This window comes from Asterias amurensis, chromosome 15 (assembly GCF_032118995.1).
Source record: "Asterias amurensis chromosome 15, ASM3211899v1".
Taxonomy (NCBI): Eukaryota; Metazoa; Echinodermata; class Asteroidea; order Forcipulatida; family Asteriidae; genus Asterias; species Asterias amurensis.
Genome location: NC_092662.1, coordinates 3,846,625 through 3,873,134, shown reverse-complemented (window position 1 = coordinate 3,873,134; position 26,510 = coordinate 3,846,625). Strand labels below are relative to the sequence as shown.

General features: G+C 39.6%; 2 protein-coding genes across 3 annotated transcripts in view; one reads left to right on the top strand and one right to left on the bottom strand.

Annotated features, from left to right (window-relative positions):
* LOC139948523 (pre-B-cell leukemia transcription factor 1-like) overlaps window positions 1–26,510 on the top strand; it is a 178,669-nt gene that overhangs the window by 47,225 nt on the left and 104,934 nt on the right. The window lies entirely within an intron of this gene.
* LOC139948522 (target of rapamycin complex 2 subunit MAPKAP1-like) overlaps window positions 1–26,510 on the bottom strand; it is a 48,388-nt gene that overhangs the window by 15,196 nt on the left and 6,682 nt on the right. For both annotated transcript variants that reach the window (XM_071946697.1, XM_071946698.1), the window contains exons 3-7: window positions 15,807–15,977; window positions 10,221–10,375; window positions 9,753–9,925; window positions 9,315–9,503; window positions 1,741–1,850 (exon numbers count right to left, since the gene is read on the bottom strand). In XM_071946697.1, coding sequence (XP_071802798.1) covers window positions 1,741–1,850; window positions 9,315–9,503; window positions 9,753–9,925; window positions 10,221–10,375; window positions 15,807–15,977 — 798 coding nt within the window. The remainder of the gene's footprint in view (window positions 1–1,740; window positions 1,851–9,314; window positions 9,504–9,752; window positions 9,926–10,220; window positions 10,376–15,806; window positions 15,978–26,510) is intronic.

Sequence of the window (26,510 nt, the reverse complement as noted above, 5' to 3'; positions counted from 1 at the left end):
AAAAAAACCCAATCTTGAGATCTGCATATTGGTGTGTGTAATACAAACATTGTCTGTAGTTGTTTCTGCGTTGATGATGATTTGGCATCTATCATGAGAGTATATAGGAGACCGTGGAGAGAGACTTGGGTAGTCTCGTTCTATCAGACTCGGGATGGATGTAGTCTAGAGTTAGTGATGATGATGATGATGATGATGTATAGTCATAGTCATACACATTCCCTACACTATACATCAGCCGAACCCCCCCTCCCCAATACTGACATATCATAAACAAACACAAACTAGAAGCAGTGTGTCGCCTGGACTAATCCCGATTGAAACAGGCTTGCATTTCTCTGCAGACAGGGTGCACTTTACCATGACCTACGCTAGTATTTACACGTAGTTACCAAACTATACAGTTAGAATATTATCGGTATTCTATATACACACCGGTCCCCTGTTGGGAGTTTTCATTGATTTCCAGTGTAATAATTCACCAGATTTGGTCAACCAGGGATGACATAAGTAGACTTAACAAACAACTTTGTCAAATTGAACACACACACACACATACAAGAAATCTAAGTCATGTTTCACCACTAACCTTACCACTAGACCACTATCACCACAGTATATCAAGAAAACAGAGAGAGGGAGAGAGAGTGGGGGAAAAGAAAAGCTTTGGGTTGTGACACATTGATTGATCACGACTAGTCATTTAGATGCCATAACGGTGTTTGCGTCGCACTAATTGCACACACTATTGATTGCGGACGGCTCCACGCTTACCGTTTGCCTTTCTCTTCAGCGCTCATGTTAGGATGATTGCCTTGCGAGTTTATGATGTCAGAAAATTTTCAGACTTTTGGACAGGATGCGGCGACGACAAGAGTGGGTAAAGTTGAAACGCGATAATTGGAATCACAACTCATTGCTCTTTCGGTGGGGTTCAACATTTGGCATTTTGTTGAAAATGTCACTTAGTGCATATTGTAGTTCAGAGGAAAAAGAATACCCATTGAAACCAATCTGCCATTGCGAGCCCAAAGTTTTATGGGTGCTAAAAATATCAAAAGGATAAAAAATAACTAGGGAAAGTGTCAAAACAAGTGGTTTAGTTCTGTCAACATTGAAATAATTGACTCAAACAATGGTGTGTAATAGAGTATATCGGGTGTTTAGTGAGTTTGAGCACTCGGTGTCTAGGCCTTTTTTCTCAGAACTGCATACACCGCATACAAGTGTTTTCATAAAAGTTTTCCGGAAGAAAGACTATTGTCCTCTTTTGTTATAGGTCCGCGGTTGAACTCACACCCACTCTCCCTTACGTATCCGGTATGATTCTGGGGTCCTGCTATTATTTTTCTAGTATTCCCTTTTCTAAAGAAATTCTCTGTAGGGTATCACTAAAACACAGAAAACCTTGTGGGTAGCATTGTTCCATTATTAAAAGTACCCCGTAAGTTTAGTTGTGTAAGGGCACACCTCCCGATTCTAATAGACCACTGACGCATCATAGTTTGACCAAAACGCATCCTCATTTTTCAATATCATCTTCATATGATGACCTCTTTCTCCCATGCACCTCACTGATACACATCTCACTCTCACCCCAGCTCTTACAACACTCCAATAATTTTAACCCAACCCCTAATTGCTCCGGGCTTCCACCACAAACTACGACAAACAAAACAAAAAGATCATTTGGATGCACGGTAATCAGGACTATCAGTCACACAAATCAGAGAGGCTTACCTGCAGTCGGTATTACGCCTTTCCTTTTGCGTAATGCGCGCACCAGGATCTCCCGTAACGTGGTGCTAAGGTTGTCAACGGCCACTTTGGATTCACCGTCGGAGGATTTTCTGTTGAGGAGGGGGAAAACAAGGCAGAGGTGGGGATTAGTAGGAGATGGCGACAGACAGCTGGACAAAAAATACCAAATCGGAATATTATACTTCTGGGTTTTTTCCCTGTAAGAGCATAGAATCTTCAGTGTTGAACTTGAGGAGATACCTACACAGTGGTGAACAAGTTTTTTCTTCTTTTTCTTTTTTAAAATAAATATTCTATAGGTGTGCACAACAATTTGAGCAAGTATGGCAACAATACCAAATCAGATTATTAGAGTTTCTGTTTTTTTGCCATTCTGAGTTTTAGCTATGATTCAGGAGAGCATATAATCTCCAATATTGATATTGAGCAGATACCTACACAGTGGTGAACAAGTTTTCTTAGTTATACATCTATAGGTACGCATGATAATTAGAGAAAGGCTCAACAGTATTTTGTTATACCACATTGCGGAAAGACACATCACTAAGCTGAGGGGTGGTAACACTTGGTCCTAAGTTGAGGGTTGGTTCTTAGTCTTAAGTTGATGCCTGGTAAGACTTAGTCCTAAGTTGAGGTTTGGTAAGATTAAGTCTTAAGTTGAGGGATCGTAAGACTTAGTCTTAAGTTGATGCCTGGTAAGACTTGGTCCTAAGTTGAGGGTTGGTAAGATTTAGTCCTAAGAAGAGGGATGGTAAGACGTAGTCCTAAGCTAGAAAGATTGTCAGACTAAGTCTTAAGTTGATTGATTATAAGACTTGGTCTCAGTCTGAAGGATGATAATACTTAGTTCTTGTAAGTAAAGGATGCTGAGACTTAGTCCTGGTCTATAACAGAAGTTCTGATTATAATCCATGGTTAGACTTGGTCCTAAGCTAAGGGATGGTAAGACTTAGTCCTCCGCTTAGGGGATGAAAAGGTCCTAAGCTCAGAGATTGCAAGAGTTGATCATAAACTCGAGGGTGGTAAGACTCGGTGATAAACCAAGGGACAGTAAAAACCCCTTCATAAACTGAAGGTTAGTAACAGCCCAAGAAGTTATTACATCTGACAACTCATCATATTTGAGGAAATGTGAAATGTGTGTGTATTCCTAAACAGATTATTAGTTGATGATCAATTTCCATGTTAAAAAATCATGGCATCAAACTGCATTTCCATTTTCCCAAGTTGAGGCCACACCAAAACGTCTCTCTGCTATTTTCAGCCATTGGGCAAAAAATAGATATTGCGTTTCCTTTAATTTGTGTCATGCCTGAAGCATATTTAGTTTTAAAGCCATTATACACTTTCTGTAAACAGTATTGTCCAAGTCCCACACTTCGTGTATCACAACTTATATATAAAATAACAAACCTGTGAAAATTTGGGCTCAATCGGTCATCGGAGTTGGGAGAAAATAACGGGAAAACCCACTCCTGTTTTCGTGCATTTCGTTGTGTCATGACATGTTTTTATAATAAATCCGTAATTCAATACGAGAATTGATATTGTTTTAATGATTTCTCAAAAAGTAAAGCATTTCATGGATCAATATTTCAAGAGAAGTCTTTCACCATTACCTTCTGTAAATGTAAACCCTGTAAATTATTTGTAAATCTGTGAACTTTTTTTTTCTTTTTTTTCTGTACTAAAAGTGTATAATGGCTTTAACAAACATTGCAATACCGTGACTTTGTGTCACTATATAAAAAGTCTTTCAATTCCCTTCTGTTTGACTGGTACATGTATATGCAAAAAAAATAACTTATCCAAAATCGAACACTTTTTAAGGTCACCTAAGACAAATTTCCGACAAAAGAATCTTTTACTTTGGATTCAATTACATGAATCAAAGAATATGGTATTGAATTTTTAATAGTTATCCTACAGTGGAAGGTGCTCATTAACTAAGTAGGCCTAGGGTATAAATGTAGTTTAGGAGCCAAGGTGATACACTGCAATGGCACCAACAAGGAGTTCATAATGTGTACTGTTCAAACAGAAGTTATTACAAAAAATATTCATGACACAACATCTCTGGGTCAAGTGAGGGCACGAGACAAAGAGGTCAAATCCCAGTATGTTACTTTGATTAACCCCATTGTTCCAGTCTCCATTACACCTGTGCATCTCATTAACTCCAAATAAACACAAGTTCCATGAAAAATTCAGTAGAATCTACCTAGACTGCTGACGGCAATGAGGACAATGCCTCCAGCTCTACCACTACAAACATGACCTGTGCATGTTTGTACCAAACCAAAACCAACCCCCAATCAGACCAAAAAGAAAACACAAAAATAAGGTCGTAAGACGATTGTTTAACTTCTCCTCAACTCCAAATACACACAAGTTCCCTTCAAAAAAAGTCCGCAGATTCTATCCCGACTGCGGAACACCAACCACTACAAACCTGACCTATGTATGTTTGTACCAAACCAGAACCCCCAATCAGACCAAAAAGAAAACACAAAAATAAGGTTGTAAGACAATGACTTTTTCCTGGCAAGAGATCCTTGTCCGTTAATTAAAACAGAGAGAGGTCAATCTATGGTGGGCTGTACTATGAGAATTCAGGTCAGGATATGTATATGATTCAGTGTGTTTTGTTTCCCCCCTCCGGTGAATCACCCATCAGTGGGCGGAGCTTGGAAGGAGGGAGCGCTCTGTGTCAATAACCTTTATGGTTGTCCCACCCATGGTTAAAACATTCTGTGCGCCGCAAACATTTGCCGATGAATGTATTGTAAGAATTACATGCTCATGGATTGAGCTCATGGATGGAGAGTTATAAATGTTGTTTTTAAATTAATATAATGGATGTATGTGGAGGCACAGGAAGAGCCCAGACCAATCTGAAAAAAGATTACTTCAAAGTGTAATGCAAGCCTTCAACATTCCTTGTAAACTTTTAATCCTACTTGTCCTGTTTAAGGGGCAAGTAAAAACTGTTTCCATTTTGGGCCCAACTTCTTGAGCGTGAGATTCAATATCAAATACATGTGTAAGGGACAAGTACTAGGTATAAGTTCAAAATCAAGAATGGGTCAAGAACCAGGTATAAGTTTCAAATGATGATGTAGGTGCGAGTTGAGTATGAAAGTTCACCCAGTCATGTACTCTTAAAGAGTGCATAGACACACGATTCGAAATAGACAATAACAAATGTATTTTTACATGATGACTAAACAATGCCCTTCCTACATCATTGGTGAGGTATGAAAAGACGTTGGGATCGGAAAGAGGAACAAGTTTTATTGTTCCATCCCTTGCGGCAAGACGTGATGGGTAGTCTTTCCATCCGGCAATGCCTTCCTGCCAACATCTCCCACCGCCTCAGCTATCCATGCCAAGGACCTATCGCTTCCAACTCGTCAAACAACTACAAATTGTTTTTGTACATGGTCCTTTAAGAAACCACGGCTGTGGCTTCTGCTTGGGCTCTGTCTGTCTCTCTGTTTGAACCCCCGTACCGAAGGCACACATTTTCAAACCAAATGACATAGCCTAAAGAAATCTCCAGCCCAGAGCCTAAGTCAGAGCCTATGCTGAAGCATAAGCCAGACCTCTGGGCTAGTTAGTGAGATTCTGGGCTTTATAAAGAACCTGAATTCTGAAGTTGTGTTTAACTCGAACCTTCTGCCTCCTTCAGACTACTGAACCAATTTGGTAACAAACTTTTATCTCAAAATGTCTCTAATGCGCGAGGGACAGAACCTGTAAGATTGAAAAGTTCATATTTTTTTTGAAAGAACACAAGGAAAGCGAGGGATGCCATATTTCTAAAAGTGTTAAATATGTGTTTTACATTACTTTTATGGTATATTGAGCTTGGGGTGTATTTTTATAGCAGTATTTGATTTGATTATTGGGTGCAAGGACCTCTGAGACCTACGTTAACATGAACCCTATGTTTTGAGTGTTCCTTCACAGTAAACTAAAATCGGCTACAGTTTTTTTTCTGGCAAAAAAAAAGTCCCGCTGGAAGGGGGATGGCCTAGATTACCTCCCATTCATCACCCGACCTTTAAATAATAAGAGCGCAATGCACTGATACAACCTTTCAACTTCCATGACACGTCCGCTCCGGCTTGTGATCGTAGGATGAAGTAGTTAGGAGCCAGCGCCCAAGGGTAGGGAAGGAGAGGGCATATATACCCCCAGGCTACCGTTGAGGGACCCCCCGAGTGAGAACAGGTTAGGTGGCATACTGGAAGCAGGGAGGTGGTGTGGGCCAGGAAACACAGCCACATCTCAAACTGAATATAGCCGGAGCGTGGCCGCAGGGAAAGGATACTAGTTTCTATCGGGGAAGGGATCTGGAGGGGGAGATTAAGAAGCTGTTGAAAGAGAGTCCGGTTGGTTGAAGGAAAAAAAAGTGCAACAAGCTTCAAGTTCATCAGCAGAAGGGGGTGGATTTCTCTCTCTACTTTTGCCACGGGGCAAGGGGTTGTAAACTTAGTGACAAAAGTGGCGGCATGAAATTGAGGCTTGAGTATAGAGTAGATACACAAGGGATACTTAGCTATTAACATTATATTCAGCTGCTTTTGTTTTCATTCATACAGCCCTAATATGCAGGTATTGGTTCTTTTTTTCCAAAGTTTGTGGATAACTATAGCAAAGGACTTTTCTCTGTGTTTGATGTAGACATACATGGACAAACAGGTCCATAGAAAGAGTGACTTCTAAAGTTCCAATTATCCTTAAAAAAACCCAACTCAAATCTAACAAATATAGCAAGGAGGAGCAACAGCTGAATGTTACACTACAAGTACATTCCCTTTAACTTGCTGTTTGACTTCCCAATAGTGAACCCTTAACAATCCAGACAAATCAGCCCTTTGCACATGTATGGTGGTGTGTCCAAAAAGATAAAGACAATTCAGTAATGAGACTCGGAACTGGCCTGGATAAAGAATGAGAAAAAAGGGTTTTTCAGATTTATAGCACATCTTCAGACGTGCGAAAGTGGAGGAGTATACGTTCATACACGTCTCTGATTAGGAAACCCCCCCGACCCTGTTCTTGTCTTGAACCCCACAACAGGTGATGTCCCCCCTCAGTGCCAATCACAACTAGGGTGTAAATAGAGTGGGACACTCTAATACCATGCCAAGACTTGAGGTAATTAAACGGCGCTTCAAGCTCATCACAAGAACAAAATAAATATCGGCATCGGAGGGGGGGAGGGCTAGCCTCGGACAGGATTTGTGTGCGACCGCTAAACCCCCGCGCTCGAAGCTCTCTCTTTTTTTCTTTCTTCCCTCCCTCCTTCTAAGTAGGTGGTCATAAGATATCTAGCGAAGAAGGCTTTTCCTTTTTTTTGTTTTTTAAAGGAAGGGATATCTGACCAAACGAAACAGACTTATTCATGGCACGACAAAGTTGTCACAAGAAATTAATCAGTAGGTGTTCGGCTGATGCAGCCGGGAGCATTCCTTTGCGCCACTTTGCTCTGGAAATCTGAAGATGAATTTATGTTACTTGACATTTTAATGGACACGCATGTATTAAGGGCAGTTCTTTTTATCCCATAGTTTACGTAGGTGGGAAATAAAGGTATTAAGAAATTATACCGCTCCATTGTTTGTCCTCAAAATGGATATTCACGTTAGTAGTTCTTGGGAATAATTGTTCAGCATGGCGCTCGACTTGATGATGATAAAAAAAATAAAGTAAATGCATTGTGTATTTAAAGGCACTTTGTAACCAGGGTTTAATTTCTTTTGACAAAGAAAAGGTAGCAAAGAACAACAAAACTACGTTTAGTTTATAACCAAAATAATGTTACCAGCTTACACACCATGTCATGTGTACTTGAGGAAGTATGTTTAAATGCTGGCATTTCAACCTTTTCGTAGCACCAGGGGCCAATTTTATAGAGCTGCTTACGCAAAAAAATTGCTTAAGCACGAAAATGGCTTGCTTATTTTACACATGTTACTGGACAAAATGTCATGCCATATATATTGCTTGTGACTGGTATTTAGCTGTTGTTTACTTAGCAAAACAATTGGGTTGAGTCTTGGCCGGTACTCTGATTTTACTAAGCAAGGATGTTTCTGCTTAAGCAATTTTTTTGGCTGTGCTTAAGCAATTTTTTTTGCTTAAACAGCCCTATGAAATTGGGCCCATGAGTTCTAGTTTACAGATTACGCATTATTTATTAGATTATAAAGACAGAAAAACTTTGAAATTCAGACAAAAAGTCTGAAGCTTCTCATTCCTGTTTGATGACAGAGCAATCTCAGTATAAGAGAACAACAGTTCCCACAAACTGTCATGGAATAAATAATAAATCAACCCCTCGTCACGTAAAAAGTTTCAGCATTAAATGTAACACCTGAAACAATTACATGTAAAACAGACACATTTCAAAAATTCAATACATCTTCAGGGTAATCTCGTCTGGAAAAAAATCCTGCAAATCTTTTGAAATCTAATCCCATGCACAGTGCAAACACAAAATAATCTTATAGTTGGCAAACAGTTACTTTGAAATTGAAGTTTTGTTTTCAGTGTTTTTTGTTGTTTTATGTAGATGACTGAGAGACAAAAGTTTAATTAAATCAGTTGACTCCATAAAAACCTCAGACAGTTTTGCCACCCCTACTATGGAAAGTATGTCACGTGAAGGTGTTTAAATGTGTGATATAAACTAGGCTATAGAAGTACTAATTTTGCTTCATCCCATGTACACCGAGTGTGTTAGCACTTAGTACTTTACCAAGCTCAGTGGAGAAAAAAATAATAGTAAAAAAATCCTGATGCAAATTTACACCTATTAAAACAACTAGAAGTCTTTAAACATAGGCTAGGCGCAAAAGCTTTAATCATGGCACTAGTTTACAGGTAATACAATAAATATACCGCTTTGTACACCTATAAGTGCGAAATGGAGCATGAGACCATGACAAGAACTGAAAACTTAAAACATACTTTGAGCAGATTTTCTAAAAATTGTTACGCTTCAAAAAAGGATATTTATGAATGGGAATAAAAGTGGTGACTCGGTATTGAGCGTTCGTTTAAAACCTTGCACTTCACCTTTGGCTCGGACCTTCAGTTCCAAGGACCACGACCCTGCCTGGTTGAATGACAGCTTAGCTAGCTATCTCTTTATCTTTCTTATCTAATCCTTAAATTTGTTCGCTCTGTGAAAATGCTCTTTGGGGATGTGTCCTATATTTCCATCTGTCCATCAGAAAAATGTCCTTTAAAACCAGGAATGTGGGCTATATAAACCTTCTAAATAATTTATGTTTGGGGGGGGGGGGGGGGTAAACAAATTGACTAAAGCAGGAATTGAACCTGAGACCTCTGGATTAGCGTCCCGGCACTCTACCAACTGCCAATCTAATGCTCAATGGTGACGATCTTCCTATTTTGTCAATATCTTTGTTTGGGGTGCTAGTCAGAAGCCATCCAACCTTTACCGGTAACTGCCGTATAGCAGAATTAACAAATGAAAAGAAATGAAATACTAGCAATTAATATAGTCTGGTACTCACATATTGATGACACATCCCTCTGGCTTGGATTCCTCACTGTTGTCATCCTCAGGCATGTCTACGGGTACCAGAGCCAGCGTGTTGAAGCCAAACTTAGAGAAGGCTTCCCGGTTATCCAGAGCTGGAAAGTCTGTATCTACTTCACCGTCTTCCTCTGCGATCATCAGGCAATACGATTCCACGTTCTCTCTGCAGTACAATATTTATAATAATAATAACACTTTTAATTTACACATTTAGTAATTACTAAAAATAATTATCGGCATCAAAACTTACTTGGTAACAAGTAACGGAGAGCTGTTGATAGTATCACCAAATTGAGAAATGACTCCCTCTGAACCTGAAGTAATGTAGTTGTTGAGAAATTTGTCGAGCAGTATCAGCTTGATGAAATTGAGCCTAGGACTTCTCAACACTTTGTATAGAGGCCGTACTTACCTTAGCTTTGGCTGGTACCCATCGTTGGTGTAGTGCCAGCATATCAGACCAATGAGGTCCAGCACCTTGGCGTTACCCATAATGTAAATAGTCAGCGGAAACTCACGGGCGTCTCCTTCACACATTGCTAAGTAGATATCAATCTTCTTAATATTTGAGCCTCCAGAATGAGCCTTGAAAATGAGAAATTAGGAAAAAAGAAAAGGTTCATTTACAGCCTTTGTATGTGCCGTCATAGACCACTGATGTTCTGTTTTGGGGACAGAATTGGCATTGTGAATGTAGTAATACACGCAGGCCTGATACTACATGGAGGCAGGGAATGCTCAGGTCATTGCCTTAGTGCCCTTGAAATGCATATCCCTTTATCAAGGAGAAAATGCATTGGTGCCCTTGCCCTTTTTCGCTTTTCGGAAAAGAAAGCATTCTTCCCCTGTGGGAGTAGCTTAAAGTTTAACAGTTCCTCACCTTGCCATCAAACTTTGAATACTCTGAAAAGGGATTGTTGGCTTGATTTGGATTCTGCTCCAGCTGTGCCGACAGAATCGATCGACGCCGATCAGAGAGGTCTACCCTCTTCCGCAGGAATTTTCTTTTGGAGAACAATTCATCAAGGTCTTCCTCTGTAACCAAGGAAAGAGAAATAAAAAAACACATTAAAGATAGATATTCAAAGTGTTTACTAGCCCAGAATTGTTCTAATAAGACCAGAACAGTTTAAAGGCAGTGGACACTATTGGTAATTACTCAGAATAATTGTTATCATAAAACCTTACTTGGTGACGAGTAATGGGGAGAGGTTGTTAGTATAAAACATTGTGAGAAACAGCTCCCTCTGAAGTGAAGTAGTTTTTGAGAAAGAAGTAATTTTACACAAACTTGATTTCAAGACTTAAGATTAAGATTTAGAATTTGAGGTCTCGAAATCAAGCATCTAAAAGCACACAACTTCGTGTGACAAGTTTTTTCTTTTCTTTCATAGTTATCTCGCAACTCCGGCGACCAATCAAGCTCAAATTTTCACAGGTTTGTTATTTTATACATATGTTGAGATACACCAAGTGAGAAGACTGGTCTTTGACAATATCACCAATAATGCCCACTGCTTTTAAAGGAATACATACTTATTTACTCAAAAGAATACAGAAGTGTTTATCAAACTCAAAGTATACATCTGAACACAAGTTTTTTTTTTAAGGCGTTACAAAGTGAGTTTTTTTTTTTCTAAATTGAAAAATGCAAAACTCTGCTGGGCTTGTTCAGGCTTGGGTTTACCGGCCCGACACTACAATTACTGGCCTCGGTCCAGAGTAAACTTAAAGCCCTGTCTAGCATGATTGCTAGATGGAACTTTCCAACAATACGGTAATAGGTTCATTGTTGTCTGGAGAGTTTTTTTTAGTGTTTGTCTGGGGAGGTTTTTTGTGTGTTATACAAAACATGATTTTTTTTCTTTTATGGTATTAGTCACAGTCACATTAATTTCGCCATGGGGCCTTTTAGCTAATTATTACGAATGGAAGAAAAGGCTTACAAACAGCCTTGCGTCTGGATTAATCAACCAAAAAAAAAAAAAAATTCATTTGTTCTTTTCCATGTTCCATTCAAATAAGACAAGTCTTTTCTGGAGTAAACAGGAGTTACCAATCTAAGCTTAATAGTGTTCAAGTTTTTAATGACTTAAAAAGAGTCTCATGACTTGTCCTAAGTTAGGACTATCTTTGAGAATTTGACCCCAGACTAACTAATCAATGGTGATGTCAGAAAAGGGGCTATTCAAAAAAATTGGCATTGTCTGCAGCTTTAGGCTCCGTTTGATGTAGGAAACATGGTCCAAAATTGATGACTGACCACAAGCCAGAACCAAAGCCAGAGCTGCAGCCCAAGCCGAGGTTTGCAAGTGGCCCAGCTAGCTGACACAGGTGGTCCGTTTGCAACAGAGGTCTTCTTGATTAAATGGCAAGGATAAATATTCTTTAATGAGAACAGATATTCCTGAGAGTAAGCTGAGAAGAGAAAGCTAGATAGAGACAGACAGACAGAGAGAGAGAAATTAGCTGTATTAGAGATTACAACTGCCCTAAGGAGTTAGAGAGTTATCAAGGGAAAAGAGGAGACAATTACAGGTGGGAGGAACGGAGAAAATTAATCAGATACTTATAGGGTCTTGAGACTCTGAGGACATCTTGAAGATGCCCTGAATCAAGGTCCTTGGTAGATGAGACAGACATTGTTCAAATCAGATGTGATTCTTATTATTGTGTTGTATAAAAAGAATGAATTAATATCAATGGACTCAGGAAATGTGAGGTGATAAATGCGCAATCAAGATGATTAAATCTCAGGATTGTAACCATGATTATGAAAATAAAAAAATTACCAACAATGGAGGGAAATATGGAGGTGATAAAAGTACAATCAAGATTATTAAAATCTCGGGATTGCAACAAGATTATGAAAAGAATGAATTAACACAAATGGAGGGAAATATGGAGGTGATAAAAGTAAAATCAAGATGATTAAAGCTAAGGATTGTAACACGATTAATGACAAGTCTAGTCACACAAGCTTGGGACATTGCTGCTGTATTCAAATGATAATATTGAAAGTAATGCTTTAATTGGGAAGTGAGAAGCTTCTTGTAGACAGATGAAAAAGCTTGCTGACCAGTTGAAAACATAGAGACTAGTAAAACAAATGGGCGAATGAATATAGGCTTGTGTAGATCAGTGAAAAGGCTCAAACTTCTGATTAAGTTTTTAAAATCTCATACACCAGTGAAAAATCTTGTAGACCAGTTAAAACATACGGACTTCTAAAACAAATTGACCAGTGAATAGGCTTGCAGATCAGTGCAAAGGCTAAAAAATCTTGCAGACCAGTGAAAAATCTTGCAAACCAGTAACAAATCTTGCAGACTAGTGAAACAGGAAGTTAACTGTCCTAATCTCACTGTAAAACTAAATGAAACACCCAACACAAATTGACTGAACATAAGGGGGGAAATGCAAAGATATAGTAACGTGTGAAGAGGAGACTGATACATCTGAAAAGTCTAATAAAATTACTCCGCAAAAAAACATACCCTTCTTGATTATGAAACTCAGAAATATCATAAATGCTATTTCACAGGTGCAACACCACTTGAAGGCATAATTTCTAACCCACCCTTTCCAAAACAACATTTCTACTCGATACTACGTGAGTTTGCCCACAAAGCCTTGGCAAGGCGTGACTCGGAGTCTCATTAAAGACCTGTACACCTGCTGATCGGGCTAATTAGCAGCCGTGCCAATCAGCAGGAAATGGATAAAAACAATAGCGGTCTGGAGGTCGGCAGTCACAACTACAAAATGGTTCACCCTTGGTAATTGGCACCTACTTCTGTTACGGGTGAGGGCCTTTATACACAAAAACACTGTCAACAATAATACCTCACTTTGTCAGTCACTTCACAAACCAGCAAAACTGAATGTGGGGACAAATTTCTGTTATGTTATTCTAATATGCGCTTAAAAGTTTAAATTTGACAAAGTTATGAGATTGGCCACGATACAAATTATATTTAATTATTTATATGCACTACGTAATCACTACAAGATTTCCACAGAGCGTCCTCTTTAGTTTTCACCTGTATTGTTCTTGTAATCCTACTTGTTATACGTGTAAGTTGCAACCCTCTTAAGTTCACACAGAGTCTATTCTGTCTTAGCTAAATGTTGTACACACTCTCACTATATCTGTAAATGTTCATGTTAGTCCATTTGTGTTTTTGTTTATCTGGGTATGCCTACCACAAGCTTTGGCTTATCTGATAATGCCCCCATTTCCAATTCTCCTCAATACTGTTCTTTGTTATTATAAGTTGTTTATTTTGAGTCTCTGTTGGAATGGAAATAAATGTAATGGAAATGAAATGATCTCATAATCGCATGACAGGTTGTGGTTCTCTCAACCCACGTCTCTCAACTGTTTGGTCCTCACTCAAGCTGAAACAGTCATTGCTAATAAATTAGTTGTACTCGTCGGCATTCTTACATACTAGATGTTGGTCATGGTTGAGGACGACTGTATTCTTTAGAGTATAATCTAGTTAATTTTGACATCAGTAAACCATGTCTGGTATGGTCGATTAACTGATTAAGAATTCAGCAGGGAAATCATTGATGAACTTGATTGCGATGTAGGAACTCTACACAGCCTGATGCCTATCTGACTTGTTAACACCTCTATGTTATAAGCACACATTGCCAAAACAGTCTCAAACGGCCCAAAATAGAGAGGGTTTTTAGACCTGGGCCCAATTTCATACGAGCTGCTTAGCACAAAAATTTGCTTAGTATGAAATTTCTTCCTTGATAAAAACAGGATTACCAACCAAATTTCCATTTTGCTTGTTACGGATATTCAGAGCTGTTGTTTGCTTATTCTGAAAATCACATGGAAATTTGGTTGGTAATCCTGTTTTTATCGAGGCAAAATGTTGATGCTTAGCAAATGTTGGTGCTTAGCAGCTCTATGAAATTGGGCCCTGGAATTACACACAAACCACAGAGGCCTTGGACTAAACACCATACACTCTGTTGCCCCTGGTCTTGGCCTTGGTGCCCCAAAATTTCCTGTTGACTTCAAGATTTTCTAAGATTGTAAAATGAAAATGGCCTTGCCCTTTCAACGATGAAATTCCAGGCCTGTTTTTTCCCCCTCTAATATGGTCAATATATAATTGGGTGTTGGTGGGGTTCCAAACCCCACAGGAATTTTGTGGGATTCTACATCAAGGGAATCGGCTCAGTAGGATGAAAAGTGCTGTAACTTCATTCCTCCCCAACTTTTTGCTTAGCAAGTACACATTTTACTTGGCAGCTTTATCAATTTTTTTTCCTGGTCAGCGATGATGAGAATCTTGAGTAATGGCACATAATCCTTGGCTTATGGTCTGTCACCCTGACACCCACAGCTTGCGCTTAACGTCTCAAGTTATACCTCCTTAACTTGAATTATTAACGACACATAGAATGACTATAGCCTTCATTTAACCTTGCCCCACATTGCATGAGCCGACTTGCACGAAACATCAATGTTTTGATGGATTGAAATATGCATTGGGATACAGAATATTAATTTTGGTTGTGCCCATAATACACACCAATGTGTTTTATAGCACTGTATGCTCAGTACTTTCCAGAGCTCTGTGGAATATCAATTACCCGAGTGGGATTTGAGCCCACGACCTTTGAAAATCTAGAGCAGTGTCTTACCAACTATTGTTCTTGCTCAAACAATGTTTTGGTCATCATTTAGTTTTAACTTAATAATCCCATCAGGGTTTTTACGATAGGAGTAGGTTAAGACTAGGCCACCGTGATTACAAATTCAGTACTTGTACTTAGCTAAAATGTTGTTAGCGTAATATCTCACTAACTAATAAGCCTAGAGCAAAACAAACCAATTTTCAAGGGTTCGATACAATCCCTAAATTAAAAAATAAAAACTCAGAGAGGTCAAAGGAAATTCTTGTTTGGTTTGACATGGAATGACCCACCTTCCAAGGCATTTTCTTGTGGGCAGGATGTTTCAAGACCTGATCATATGAGAAATTCAGAACACTTGTCCCCCACTCCAAAAACTATAATAAAACAAACATGATTCAATGAAAAAACTATCATGTGGGATTGTATAAAATCGTATACTCAAATCAGACTGTGACCTAATCACAACAAATGGAAGGAATTGCACAAGCTATCCGAGTTTCCAATGTTTCTGGTTTGCGAGTGAAGTGATCAGGCATACATGTATGCATTATGTACAATCTGTACACAAATAAACTTTTTTTCAACCTGCTTTTGGCTAAATAATCAGTTCACATTGGTTATTCAAAGTCTAAAAAGTTCAACTAATCACGATGTTTATTGACTATTTCCCTTTTAACACAGTGTTATATCTCTGAATTTGTTCAGAGAGTTAAAATTCCATTTATTATTTTCAAGGTGAAAAAAAATCTAATGATGTTCCTTCTAATCCAGAAATTTTACAGTAAAAAAAAAAACTCACCTGGAAACTCCATATATGCTTCTCCCTTCCACTGAATACGTTTGCATTTCTTCTGCGCCATGCGGTCGCTGCGTAGTTTCTCCAAGCGGACGGCCGTGTTGGATCGCTGACGGAATCCATACTCCGAACTCGCCTCGATCTCATATGATTCACCAAAAATGTCCAGATCTTCTGTTATGGGCCAAGAGTATAGAAACAAAGACAGAGATTTCATTTAAAAGTGATAATAGAGCCAGCCAGTATTCACTATATATGATACTCATGGCATAGTGATAATGGGCTTCTTAGGTTATTCCTTAAAGGCACTGGACACTGTTGGTAATTACTAAGTAACTGGCTTGGTAACGAGCAACGAAGAGCTGTCTCAACAAATAGTTGAAGACTTCTGACCTGAAGCCTTTTATTAGGCATCTGAAAGCACACAAAGTTGTGCAACAAGAGCTTTTTTTTCTTTTAATATTCTCTTGCAACTTTGATGGCCAATTGAGCGTCAAAGTGTCATAACTGGGATTAGAACCCACACTCTGCTGCTGACAACACCAGAGCTTGGGTCCAGTGAACTAGCCCGCTCGGCCACGACATGCCACAAATGGTGTTAAGGCGCCTTGAAGAGGCCTACTTTGGGTGGCTGAAAAAGTGCATAATAAAAAAAAAAATGTTGTTAGTACAGTCGTATACAGTAACATTAAAATTTGACAAGTCTTTTTCTTCCGACAGGACAGTATGACACTCTTATTGAACATCCATGTTCTCTTCAACGTTAGGAAACACGTTGACATCAGTCTGGTTTCACGGACTATAAATAAATGTTATCAAGTATTCATAGACATTGGTGCCAGCTCCCAAAATATTGTCTTTTGAGTCGATAACTCACACTTGATGTCCCATTTTCTGGTCACGGACCTTTCATGTTCAGACGAATTCAACATTGGCTTTAATGGTGTCTAGATAGTGGCATTTAATGATGCAGTACAAATACATAGAAAATGTTGTAATCTGTGAGTATGATATATGGCGCATTAAGCGAGAGACTTTCTGTCAAATGTGGGATTGAATGCTGTATGTTCCTGTTATGCGTGCAATGTTAAAGAGCAGGCGCATTGAAAATATAACTGTTTCATAGACAAAGTATTAAGAAAAGAACAGTTGATTAGATTTTAAAACGAAAGCTCAATGATTATAAAGTTTAGACCACTAGCAATCCTTCAGAGAAAAATCATTTGCTACACGTATTCACCATTTTATTTGGATTGCTAACTGTTTCTTTAACATTGTGCTACACAAGTGGTTACCTTTATTGTATACATCTACATTTATATGATTGACACAATTGTATGATTTCAAGAACCAAAGGTATACTTTGCCTATAAAAACTTGTTTAGTAGTTTTATTTTTTATTTTCACTGTAAATATCTTGTAAAATTCCCTTTAAAAATAAGAAACCTATAGCTGAACCACATATGAAGCTGGCTGAACATAAACATCCAGTAATAGTTAATCTGCAAAAGCTTCATCCTAAAAGTCCCAACATAATTTTTTTTTTAGAGGACACATAAAAACCATAAAGGCAGTAATACTGTTAGTTTGCTTTTTTTTCCCTTTTTTTTGTTTAGTGTGTGTATACATTGCAAAACCGAACCAATAGCACAAAGAAAATAAATCCTCTGGAGAAACCAATTTTCTCTCCGGCCCCGTGGATTTTCCTCGTGGGAGGAATAAAAATACACAAACTGATCGGATGGGAGAAAGCTAACACTGTCAGGGACACGTGCACTTCACGCGGACGGGCACGAGCAATTTGCCAAACGAAGACGTTATTATTAAGACAAAGAAAATTGTCTCTGCTGGAAACACACGCTCCCTTGCAAGCAGTTCATTTCCCATTGTGTAAACAGACTTTCACCTCCGTAGCTTACCAATCAGGCTGATTTCCTCCGCAAATTAACACCGCCATCCAAACAAACCAGGGACATTGACGGTTTTTTTTATCGTCTTCTTCTCTCCTTCACTTGTCCCTTTTTTTTTTATACATCTAAACCTTAGGATGAGTTCCCTCCCAAGATTGCATGGCCATGGCCCGGGCAGGTTCCAGAGTACACAAAGCCAGCGATCTGCCCAGCCAAATCATTTTGTCGCGCAAACATTTGGCCAGGCCTATCGATTACCTCTATCTCTGGTGAGACATCGCCATGTCTCCGTTTGTGTAATGAGGAGTCATCTACAAACAAATTTTCTATGACCCGGCTCAGGTGTAATTCGTCTCACTTGATGTGTCACCCATGTCGCACTGCTAATGCATATTGCACCAAATTGCACCCCCGATCAGAACCGCTAGAACGCCAAAGAGACATCATAAGTTTCAAGAAGGGGGAAATTAAACAGTTGCCTCTCTGGGATGGGTTGGGGAAATCTTGCAAGAGGGGGTAGGGGGTCAAGCATTCTCATCTTCTATGGTATTTTTTATCTTACAATTTCACACAAACATTCATTGACAAATCTCCCCCCAAAAAGGCTTCCAAAAACAAATCAATTGGGAAGCCTCCAGGAATAATCCAGAAAATTTATAAGCTCAAATTTGGAGAAAAGAAACAAACATTTTTCACAACAAATGCAAAAAAGGCCAGAGAAATGTCCAGACTTCTAGACAGAAATCATGCCCTTCATGCAACTTTATGGACTTTATGTCCTTAGTTTCAAGAGCTTTTGGTTTATTTGGTATAAACCCTTTCACCTTAAGGTTTGATCTCTTTCCCGCTTTCCTCGCACATGTACTTCCCCCGCCATCACATATTCTAACACACTTTTTGACTCTAGTGATGGAGAGGGATGTTTATATTAATTATTTATGCCAGGAATTTGATTTGCACTCTCTGAAAAAAAAGTTCCCCTAGCCTCACCCAGCTAAGTGGTAACAATTTTGAAAACATGCAGCGCGGAATGACCTGAAAATAAGTTAGGACCGTCGGATGGTGGGCCAAATTATGTAAGACAAGACCCAAAATCAGATTTCAATACTATGACTGATGAGAGGGCCGCTTAAGGGCAAGCTGCAGGAAATGAAAGAGACTGAGAGTGATGGAATAAAACGCCAGATAAAGCCCCTTAAGATACTATAAAAGAGGCTGAAATAGCGATTTGATTAATAAACCCTGCTAGATGAACCAACCGGCACACTCTACATCCTGTGAAAATCATATTAAATACCATAATTTGACTGAATTCGCTGCGTGCCCTACAGATTTTTTTGGGGGAGGTAAAATTTTCCACTTCCTCCGGTAAACACGGACAGTCCAAGGTACAGCGGTGTTTCACTATGTAATCCATTAGCATAGTTTGGATGCGTGTTTGTATTAAGGAAAGAAGGGACCCAGTTTTTGTTGTGTGTAGGCTTTTCTTGGAGAGAAGAAACTTGGGTGTCGTCGCTTACAGCTTATCCATCATGGGGCAGAAGCCGCACGAGCGAAAGTTGTTCATTAATTAATGGCACCAGTTGCCGGCTGTTTTGCCCTGATGATGTTTGCCGATTGATCTCTGCATTCTCATAGAGCCGAGGGGGGAAAGTACTTCTCATAAGGTCCAGTCAATAATCTTGGAGACAAGAAATTGGATAACTCATTCAAGGGACAAGTGGTGAAAGATTCTAGTGAGTAGTGACCGTCGAGAATCAAGTGAGATTTAATGCCGCTCAAGCGCGGTAACCCCAGTTTTTTATTCTGGATCTGGATATGTATTCTCAACGCTCTTGTTAGAGCCAAATGAGAAGAGAAGAAATTTCAGTTTGGAAGGAAAAACCAACGCATTCAAATAAGGACTGAAAACCCAATCCCCATAGGAGGGATTCGATCTGGGGTCCCAGAGATGGAAAGCGAGGCAAGACACCATTACACCAATCTGACCGCATTCAAATCTGGAGAAGAGCTGTGATTGGTTACCTCAATACCTGAACTTATCTATCTATTGGCCGATGGCTTCACACAATCCATTAAAGCTCACTAAAGGGATCTTCATTCAATGGTTGATCTCTGGTGTTAAACCCACTTCAAACTTCCTGCTAATGCGAATGGGATACACAAATTCGCAACAAATAATTCGCAGCAGTTGAGTTCGGTTCAATTTCTGCGAAACATTTGCTGCGAGGGCAGCCCTGTGGTATCAAAACTTGCTTGGCATTCGCAATAACAAGAAGTATGAACCAGGGCCCAATTTCATAGAGCTGCTTAAGCACAAATTTTTGCTTAAGCAAAAAAAACCTTGCTTAGTAAAATCAGATTACCGGCCAAGACTCCACTCAATTGTTATGCTAAGTAAACAACAGCTAAATACCAGTTACAAGCAATGTAAATGGCATGAAATATTTGCCAGCAACATGTGTAAAATAGGCGAGCTATTTTCGTGCTTAAGCAACTTTTTTGCTTAAGCAGCTCTGTGAAATTGGCCCCAGGCTTTAGACACTAACAACGTCCTATTACTGGGTTAGTACAATGCATTGAGTTATATATAAGAACTAGAGGGCGCACTGGTGATGCTTCTTGCACAAATGCAATGGGACCGCAAGGAGACACGCGCGCCATTTTGTACATGCGTTCAATATGAAGTACACGTGGGAGTTTGTGTTTATTGAACGCTGACGCGATGCTGTTAACTTTCAAAATGGCCGCACAAACACAGGCTAAGCAATGCCTACTTGTTCAACTTATAAAATGGCGCGCTTGCCACGCGCACGCGTATATAGGCCAGTGCGCCCTCTAGTTCTTATATATAACTCTATGCTACATGTACAATGACACTTAAAAGGTGGTCGCAGCCCTTTTGGGTCATATGAATCCCTCTTTATATAAACGAGAATGATTCTTTAAAATGTGCGGGAAAAACATATTTGCTCTTCTTTATCTTGACTCGTGTAGAACATTTACAGAAACTCTTCAGAAATGTCAGACTTTGTCCTTTGTTTTGAACATCACTCGATCAGTAAAAATTTATTGTGACCCAGATATATTGTCCTTCTTTATACCCAGTGGATTGCCACCCCTCGGAATTAATTACTCTCCATGCAGGTGGCGCTACTATGGGGATTCTATCACAAGTTACACACACCACCAGCCATTCTCATCCATCCCATGCCACACAGAAAAATGGTTTCACTCAAATTGTATATGGAGTCCACTCCCTTCCCACTCAAACGATTGTCCGTATCGAAAGTCACACGAATCAGAGCCCTGGAACAGCGCTTGATCCAACACGGTTCGAGCCGGCCTGGTGAAATTCACACCACGGCAGGCAAACAGCTGTAACGGGAGACACCCGACATGTGCGCTGCGGCCGTTGTTTGGCCCAGGAGAGAGGCCTATCATAAGCCTTGTTCCTTGCTCTTCTTTCTGTGAGGCTAATTTGTAAGGTGATCCCATGGCTGATCTTGCCTGTGTTCACCCTATCTCATCAGACGTGCTGCAACTTCTTGTCATGCTCATCAGCGATGATGAGAATTTTTTCCCTTTTTTCGCTTTTGCAACAAATTAAAAAAAAGGGGGGTTGGAAGGGCTGACACATTTGGGGGGAGCGCAAAGAGCACTGACAAAACTGCAAAATGAAAATGAGGTGTGAGGCAACGAGAAAATAAAATAATTTGGGGTTTGTCGCCGGCCCACATAATTTAATAATGATAATTAGTCTCTTCCATGACTCTGCATCTTGCGCATTTTTATCAAACTTCAAGAAAGTTTCAAAAACAGTGTCAAAGTAATATTTACAAAAACTAGTTAATTGCCCGACATTCCTACCCTAGCAGAGTCTTTCTCAAAGGCTAAAATTTTAATATTTGGTGCTTTCTTTTCATATAAGTAAATCATATGCCATTACATATTACACTCTGAATCATTTATTGAAATTCTATCTACATTTGTAAATAATTGCGCATTTAACACCACTTTAATCAATGAAGTCAAATCAAGAAATCCTTTTTTGTAAATTTGGGTGTAACTGTTAAAGAAACAAAATAAACGTTCTTTAGTCTGATGCCCTTGTTCTACTTGAGTTTAGGCCCCATTTGCCTACCGAGAGCCAATAGAGAATCGTCAGTGGGGGTAAGGTGTCATACACAACCCAAACGCCCCTGGTCGCTACCTCCAGTGGCCACCTCAAATCCCAAGCCATTTTACCCTAAAGTTCTCATAAACTTCTTGCACCAAATTATAACTTAAGGGAGTATGTTGCTCTCCACAAGTTCAACTTTCCTCAAATGAGTGCATCACCTGTATGTTACAATATAAGTCTTACATTGAAATTCCTATAATAACTTTAAGGAATGAACTAATGTGGCTTCAGTTTTAAGTTCTAAGTCTCTCAAGCTGTTGTTTGATTTTTTTTTTCAGTTCACCCAGAAACCACATTCAACAAATTGGCCGTACTTTTTGTACACAAATCCATCATATTTGATGAAGTACAAGCCTGTATACATTCGTCAGACAAAACATGTGTAAAGAAAAGCGTAATAAGATGGAAAAAGGGTGTAATCATACTCAAGAGAATTGGGAAGATTGTAACCGTTGCATGACCAAATATTTTTCTGATTTCACAGTCCCCCGACCTTGAATCTCCAGGACCTACACACTGTTACAATTTACGCTAAGGAAATGAAGAAATGAGGTTGGCATGGGCTATACCAAATCGTGTTAGTGCACGGCACCCAGAGATGAGTCAAACTGGGACTTGGCTATCCGTGATTTTTTGTTATACAGACCAGATGATCGCGCAGAGCCGTGCGACAACGCTCTGTTCTCGCTACCTGAGTTCGTATGTGGATCATGCTTGACCTATATTACAGTCCAGAGACAAGTTTCATTGAGCTGCTTAAGCATGAAAAGCAGCTAAGTACAAACAAAACTATTCTCACCAGAATTAGGTTACCAGCCAGACTACTACGTCACATGTACCCTCTTTGATTGGTACCCTGCTTAGTTTTGCCAAGCACAATTTTCTGCTTAAGCAGCCCTATGAAATTCGGCCGAGGGGAGTTTGGGGGATTGGTGAGGAAACTCTGCAACGAATCTTTACAGATCAAAAATGCGGCGAAGGGGAAAAGGGGAGGCTTTAGAGAAATCTTATCAAGGTGATAAACTTTAATGTAACATCAGGCGAGTGCGAAGAGAAGTGCAAAATGCAGAGTCCTTTACAAAGTGAAGTGATTTCAGGACCAAGGAGCATTGGTTTGGATACTGGTGGATTACATAGGAACTTCATTCTTCGCAAGGCTTTGTAGTCAAACCAGAAACAGAAATACAGAGTAGTTGCATTTGATTGAATCAGATTCGTACTTCCTGAATTGGTTTAAGGGGGCAGTGTATAACAAAAGTGTAGAAGCCAGTAAGGGGTATACCGGTGTACCATGTGGAGCTACTTTTTGAAGTATGAGACCTATTCCTATAAAGCACCATGTAATGGTCTACAAGGTGCTCTTGTGCAGTATGCTACCAAAAACAATCCAACCAGGAACACATAGGCGAACCCCTTCTCTTTTCGATAAGTGCACTGCCGTCGATTTCACAAAACTCTTCCTAACTTAAGACTAATCTTAGGACTTAGAACGAGTCCCAACCCTGCACTGTAGTATGCAGACCTTAAGATTAATCCTAAGTTAAGACGAGTTACTCGTCCTAACTCGAGATAAGACGAGTCCTAACTCTTTGTGAAATCGGCCCCTGGGTTCTTTTACATGCGTTACACAGTGGGACCCCTGGCTTTAAGTCCCACCCGAAGGATGAAGCAACGGTTTAAAGTGGCTTCCTTAAGGACACAAGTGTCTTGACTGGGACTCAAACCCACACTTTGCTAAACAGAAACACCAGAGTTTGAGTTCGGTGCTCTTAACCACTCGGCCATGACGCTATCACAAGGGGAGGGGGTACATTGCGTGTGGTCTCGTGTACTTCCAGGACCTGCCCACTCATTACACAGTAATTAACCTTTAATAGGTAATGATGATACAGCAAAAAACTATGAACACCTGTAAGTGTAAGACACTAGAGACACAGGTGCAAAAAAAAGAGTCTTCATCAACATCCAACAATATTATATTAACTCCAGAACAAAACCACAATCTTACTGTAAATTGAAGGTAGTTAAGAATTCTGAAGTGGAACGTTGCGACGGGAAGGCCAGACTAAATGGAAAACATTATACCTCTTTAGCTGCCGCTAATTTATTTTCAGTGTCTAGATGATGGTTTTATTTAATTGAGCGCTAAGCAATTTGCCCTTTTAATGAAATTTGCCGAGCGGCCTTCAGACGCAAAGCATTTACATCATCAGTATAGAAAGATGAGTTACAAAAGGGCAACTTTCTGTAAATTGTTACTTCTTGAAGTAACAAGTAACGGATCAATTCTATGGATACTCGCGGAACACCAATCAGAATCCATGTGGGTTTCTTGTATTAGACGTGACAATTTAAGATATATTTTTACAACAAACCTTTTCTACATAAAATCACTTCAATTATTCAGGAAACCAGATTTTTGAATTCTTGCAGTTGAGTATTCAAAGACTTCATGCCTGAAGCCCCTGTTAAGGCATCTGCAAGCATGACAAATTTGTGCAAAATTGTAGTTTTTCTTTCATTATTCTCTTTAGTCTTTGACATTTTACCAAAGGTGTCCAGTGATTATAATGTGTACAATGTAAGTATCACACACAAATAAAACATTTCATACCATTAGACTTGAGAAGTCCCTCCTCCTCTCAATACGGTCCAGATATTTAAAAACTGTGTCATGACCACAGACACATCATGCCCTTCATATTAATATTAGCTCCCTTGACATTGTATGCACTGTAATGCGCAAAATCTTTCTAAAATCCCCGACACAAAAAAAAAAGTGGCTATTTATGTGTGTAACTGTTACACTTGATCACCGTGTAGCCTGGCACTAGACATTGTCAAGCCCCAAGCAAGTTAAGACCCAAAGCAGATGTTATGTTGTATACGGATTTCTAGGCTATTTTTCTTTCATCCCGAGAGGACTTGTGTAACTCTTTGGTGAATGAGCATAAACTCCAATATCTTTGTTAACGGAGTCAGGGTTTTTTTCTTTCTTTTTGGCAGCCCCCTTTGGGGTGATCCTCATAATGTGTAATGTGTGCCTTACTATTATTCTTAATTTCCAACAGCTTGCTAAATTGGATTCGAGTGTTGATCCAAACCTCCACGGTCCATATGCCATCTGCCAGCTAAATACATAATGTGTTTCAGTAGCAAGTCCCTGTGCACATTATTTGTCAGCCGTTTTATAAGCAGACTCCATTGCAGCGTTTCTTTTTGCTTTTTTTCGTGAGTGTTTTTTCCTCTTCTTTCCTATGTTTTGAATTGGGTAGGCGTGATCCATCTTAACTGTCTTGTCATTTTGGTAAATATACATCAACAACGTCTCTCTTTTTCTCTAGCTGTCCCTACATGTCTCCCTCCATCTTCCACCCCTCCCACTTAAGCTTCTGTTGAAATGTGGTATCGTTTTAACGCAACCATCTGCAGCTTGAGCAAATTTGACTTTCCCTTGTTCTGACTGATTGATGCCAACCTCTCCATCGCTAATATCCAAACAAAGTCATTTTATTGGACTTTAAAGATGACATCCTTGTTTTCATTGGGCCCAGATTTGGACCACTGAAGCAATACTCGGTGGGAAAAATCAGAAACATGTCCCGTCATCGAGCTGACAGTGGGATCGCTCACTTTCTCAGCAGTCTAACAACTGAGATTGGTTCTTCATTTTAAAATAAAAAACAGTGTTTGGTCATCTATCCTTAGTACCCCACTTACTGTGTTTGTACTCTGAGCCGCCTAAATGGATCAAAACACAGGATGGAGGAATTAAACATAGCGATAACAATCCAGAGAAATGAAGTGTTTTTTCCCGACCTCTTACGGTTCGTAATAAATTATTCATTATCTCGTGAAGACAAGTGACCACAAACAAACTGGCATGGCCTCTTAGCACTCTCTTTCTCTCTCTTAAGTCCATAAGGGCGTCTGCCTTCCAATGTTGGTCTATTAAATGAACTCCCTCCGAGCTTCCTTGTCCAGTGTGCTCGTCGTCAGCTAAAACAGACTACTTATTCAAAGTGCACGAATGTTGTCAATCCACCTACAATCCTGGCCAAAATGCTTGGGCAACCCATCCGCAACATGACTATAAACGTTCTCTCCCCCGTCCCTCCCACTCAATGTTGAGGGAGTGCAGATCGTGAAATGAGAACCAACATTGAAAGGGGGTACTGGGAATTGGTGCAGCCCCAACGAGGTATGGACGGGAGGGTTCGATTCCTGGTCATAGCATGTGTGTCTGCAATTCATACTACATGTATCCACTAGCACACCAGCTTTTGCATGGGGCAGATAAGCCACACTCCAGAACAACTTAAAAACTTTGAGCTGAACAAGAACAGTCCGGGCATGTTTACTGACTCTACATCATAACCCGCTGATACCTAATCAACCCACCCAGATATCAGTTGGGAATTGCTCATCTGGACTCGGCTCGAAATCCAAATTCATTAACTTATGTATTTGTTGTATGAAAAAAAAGAGTATATTTGCCATGAGATGTAGTGACAAAAAGAGTGTGAAATTTTGTTCGTAATGAAATGATTGACAAGTGTATTTGACGAACAAGTTCATTGGGCGATATGAAGTACAATTCTTAACAGCTAATCA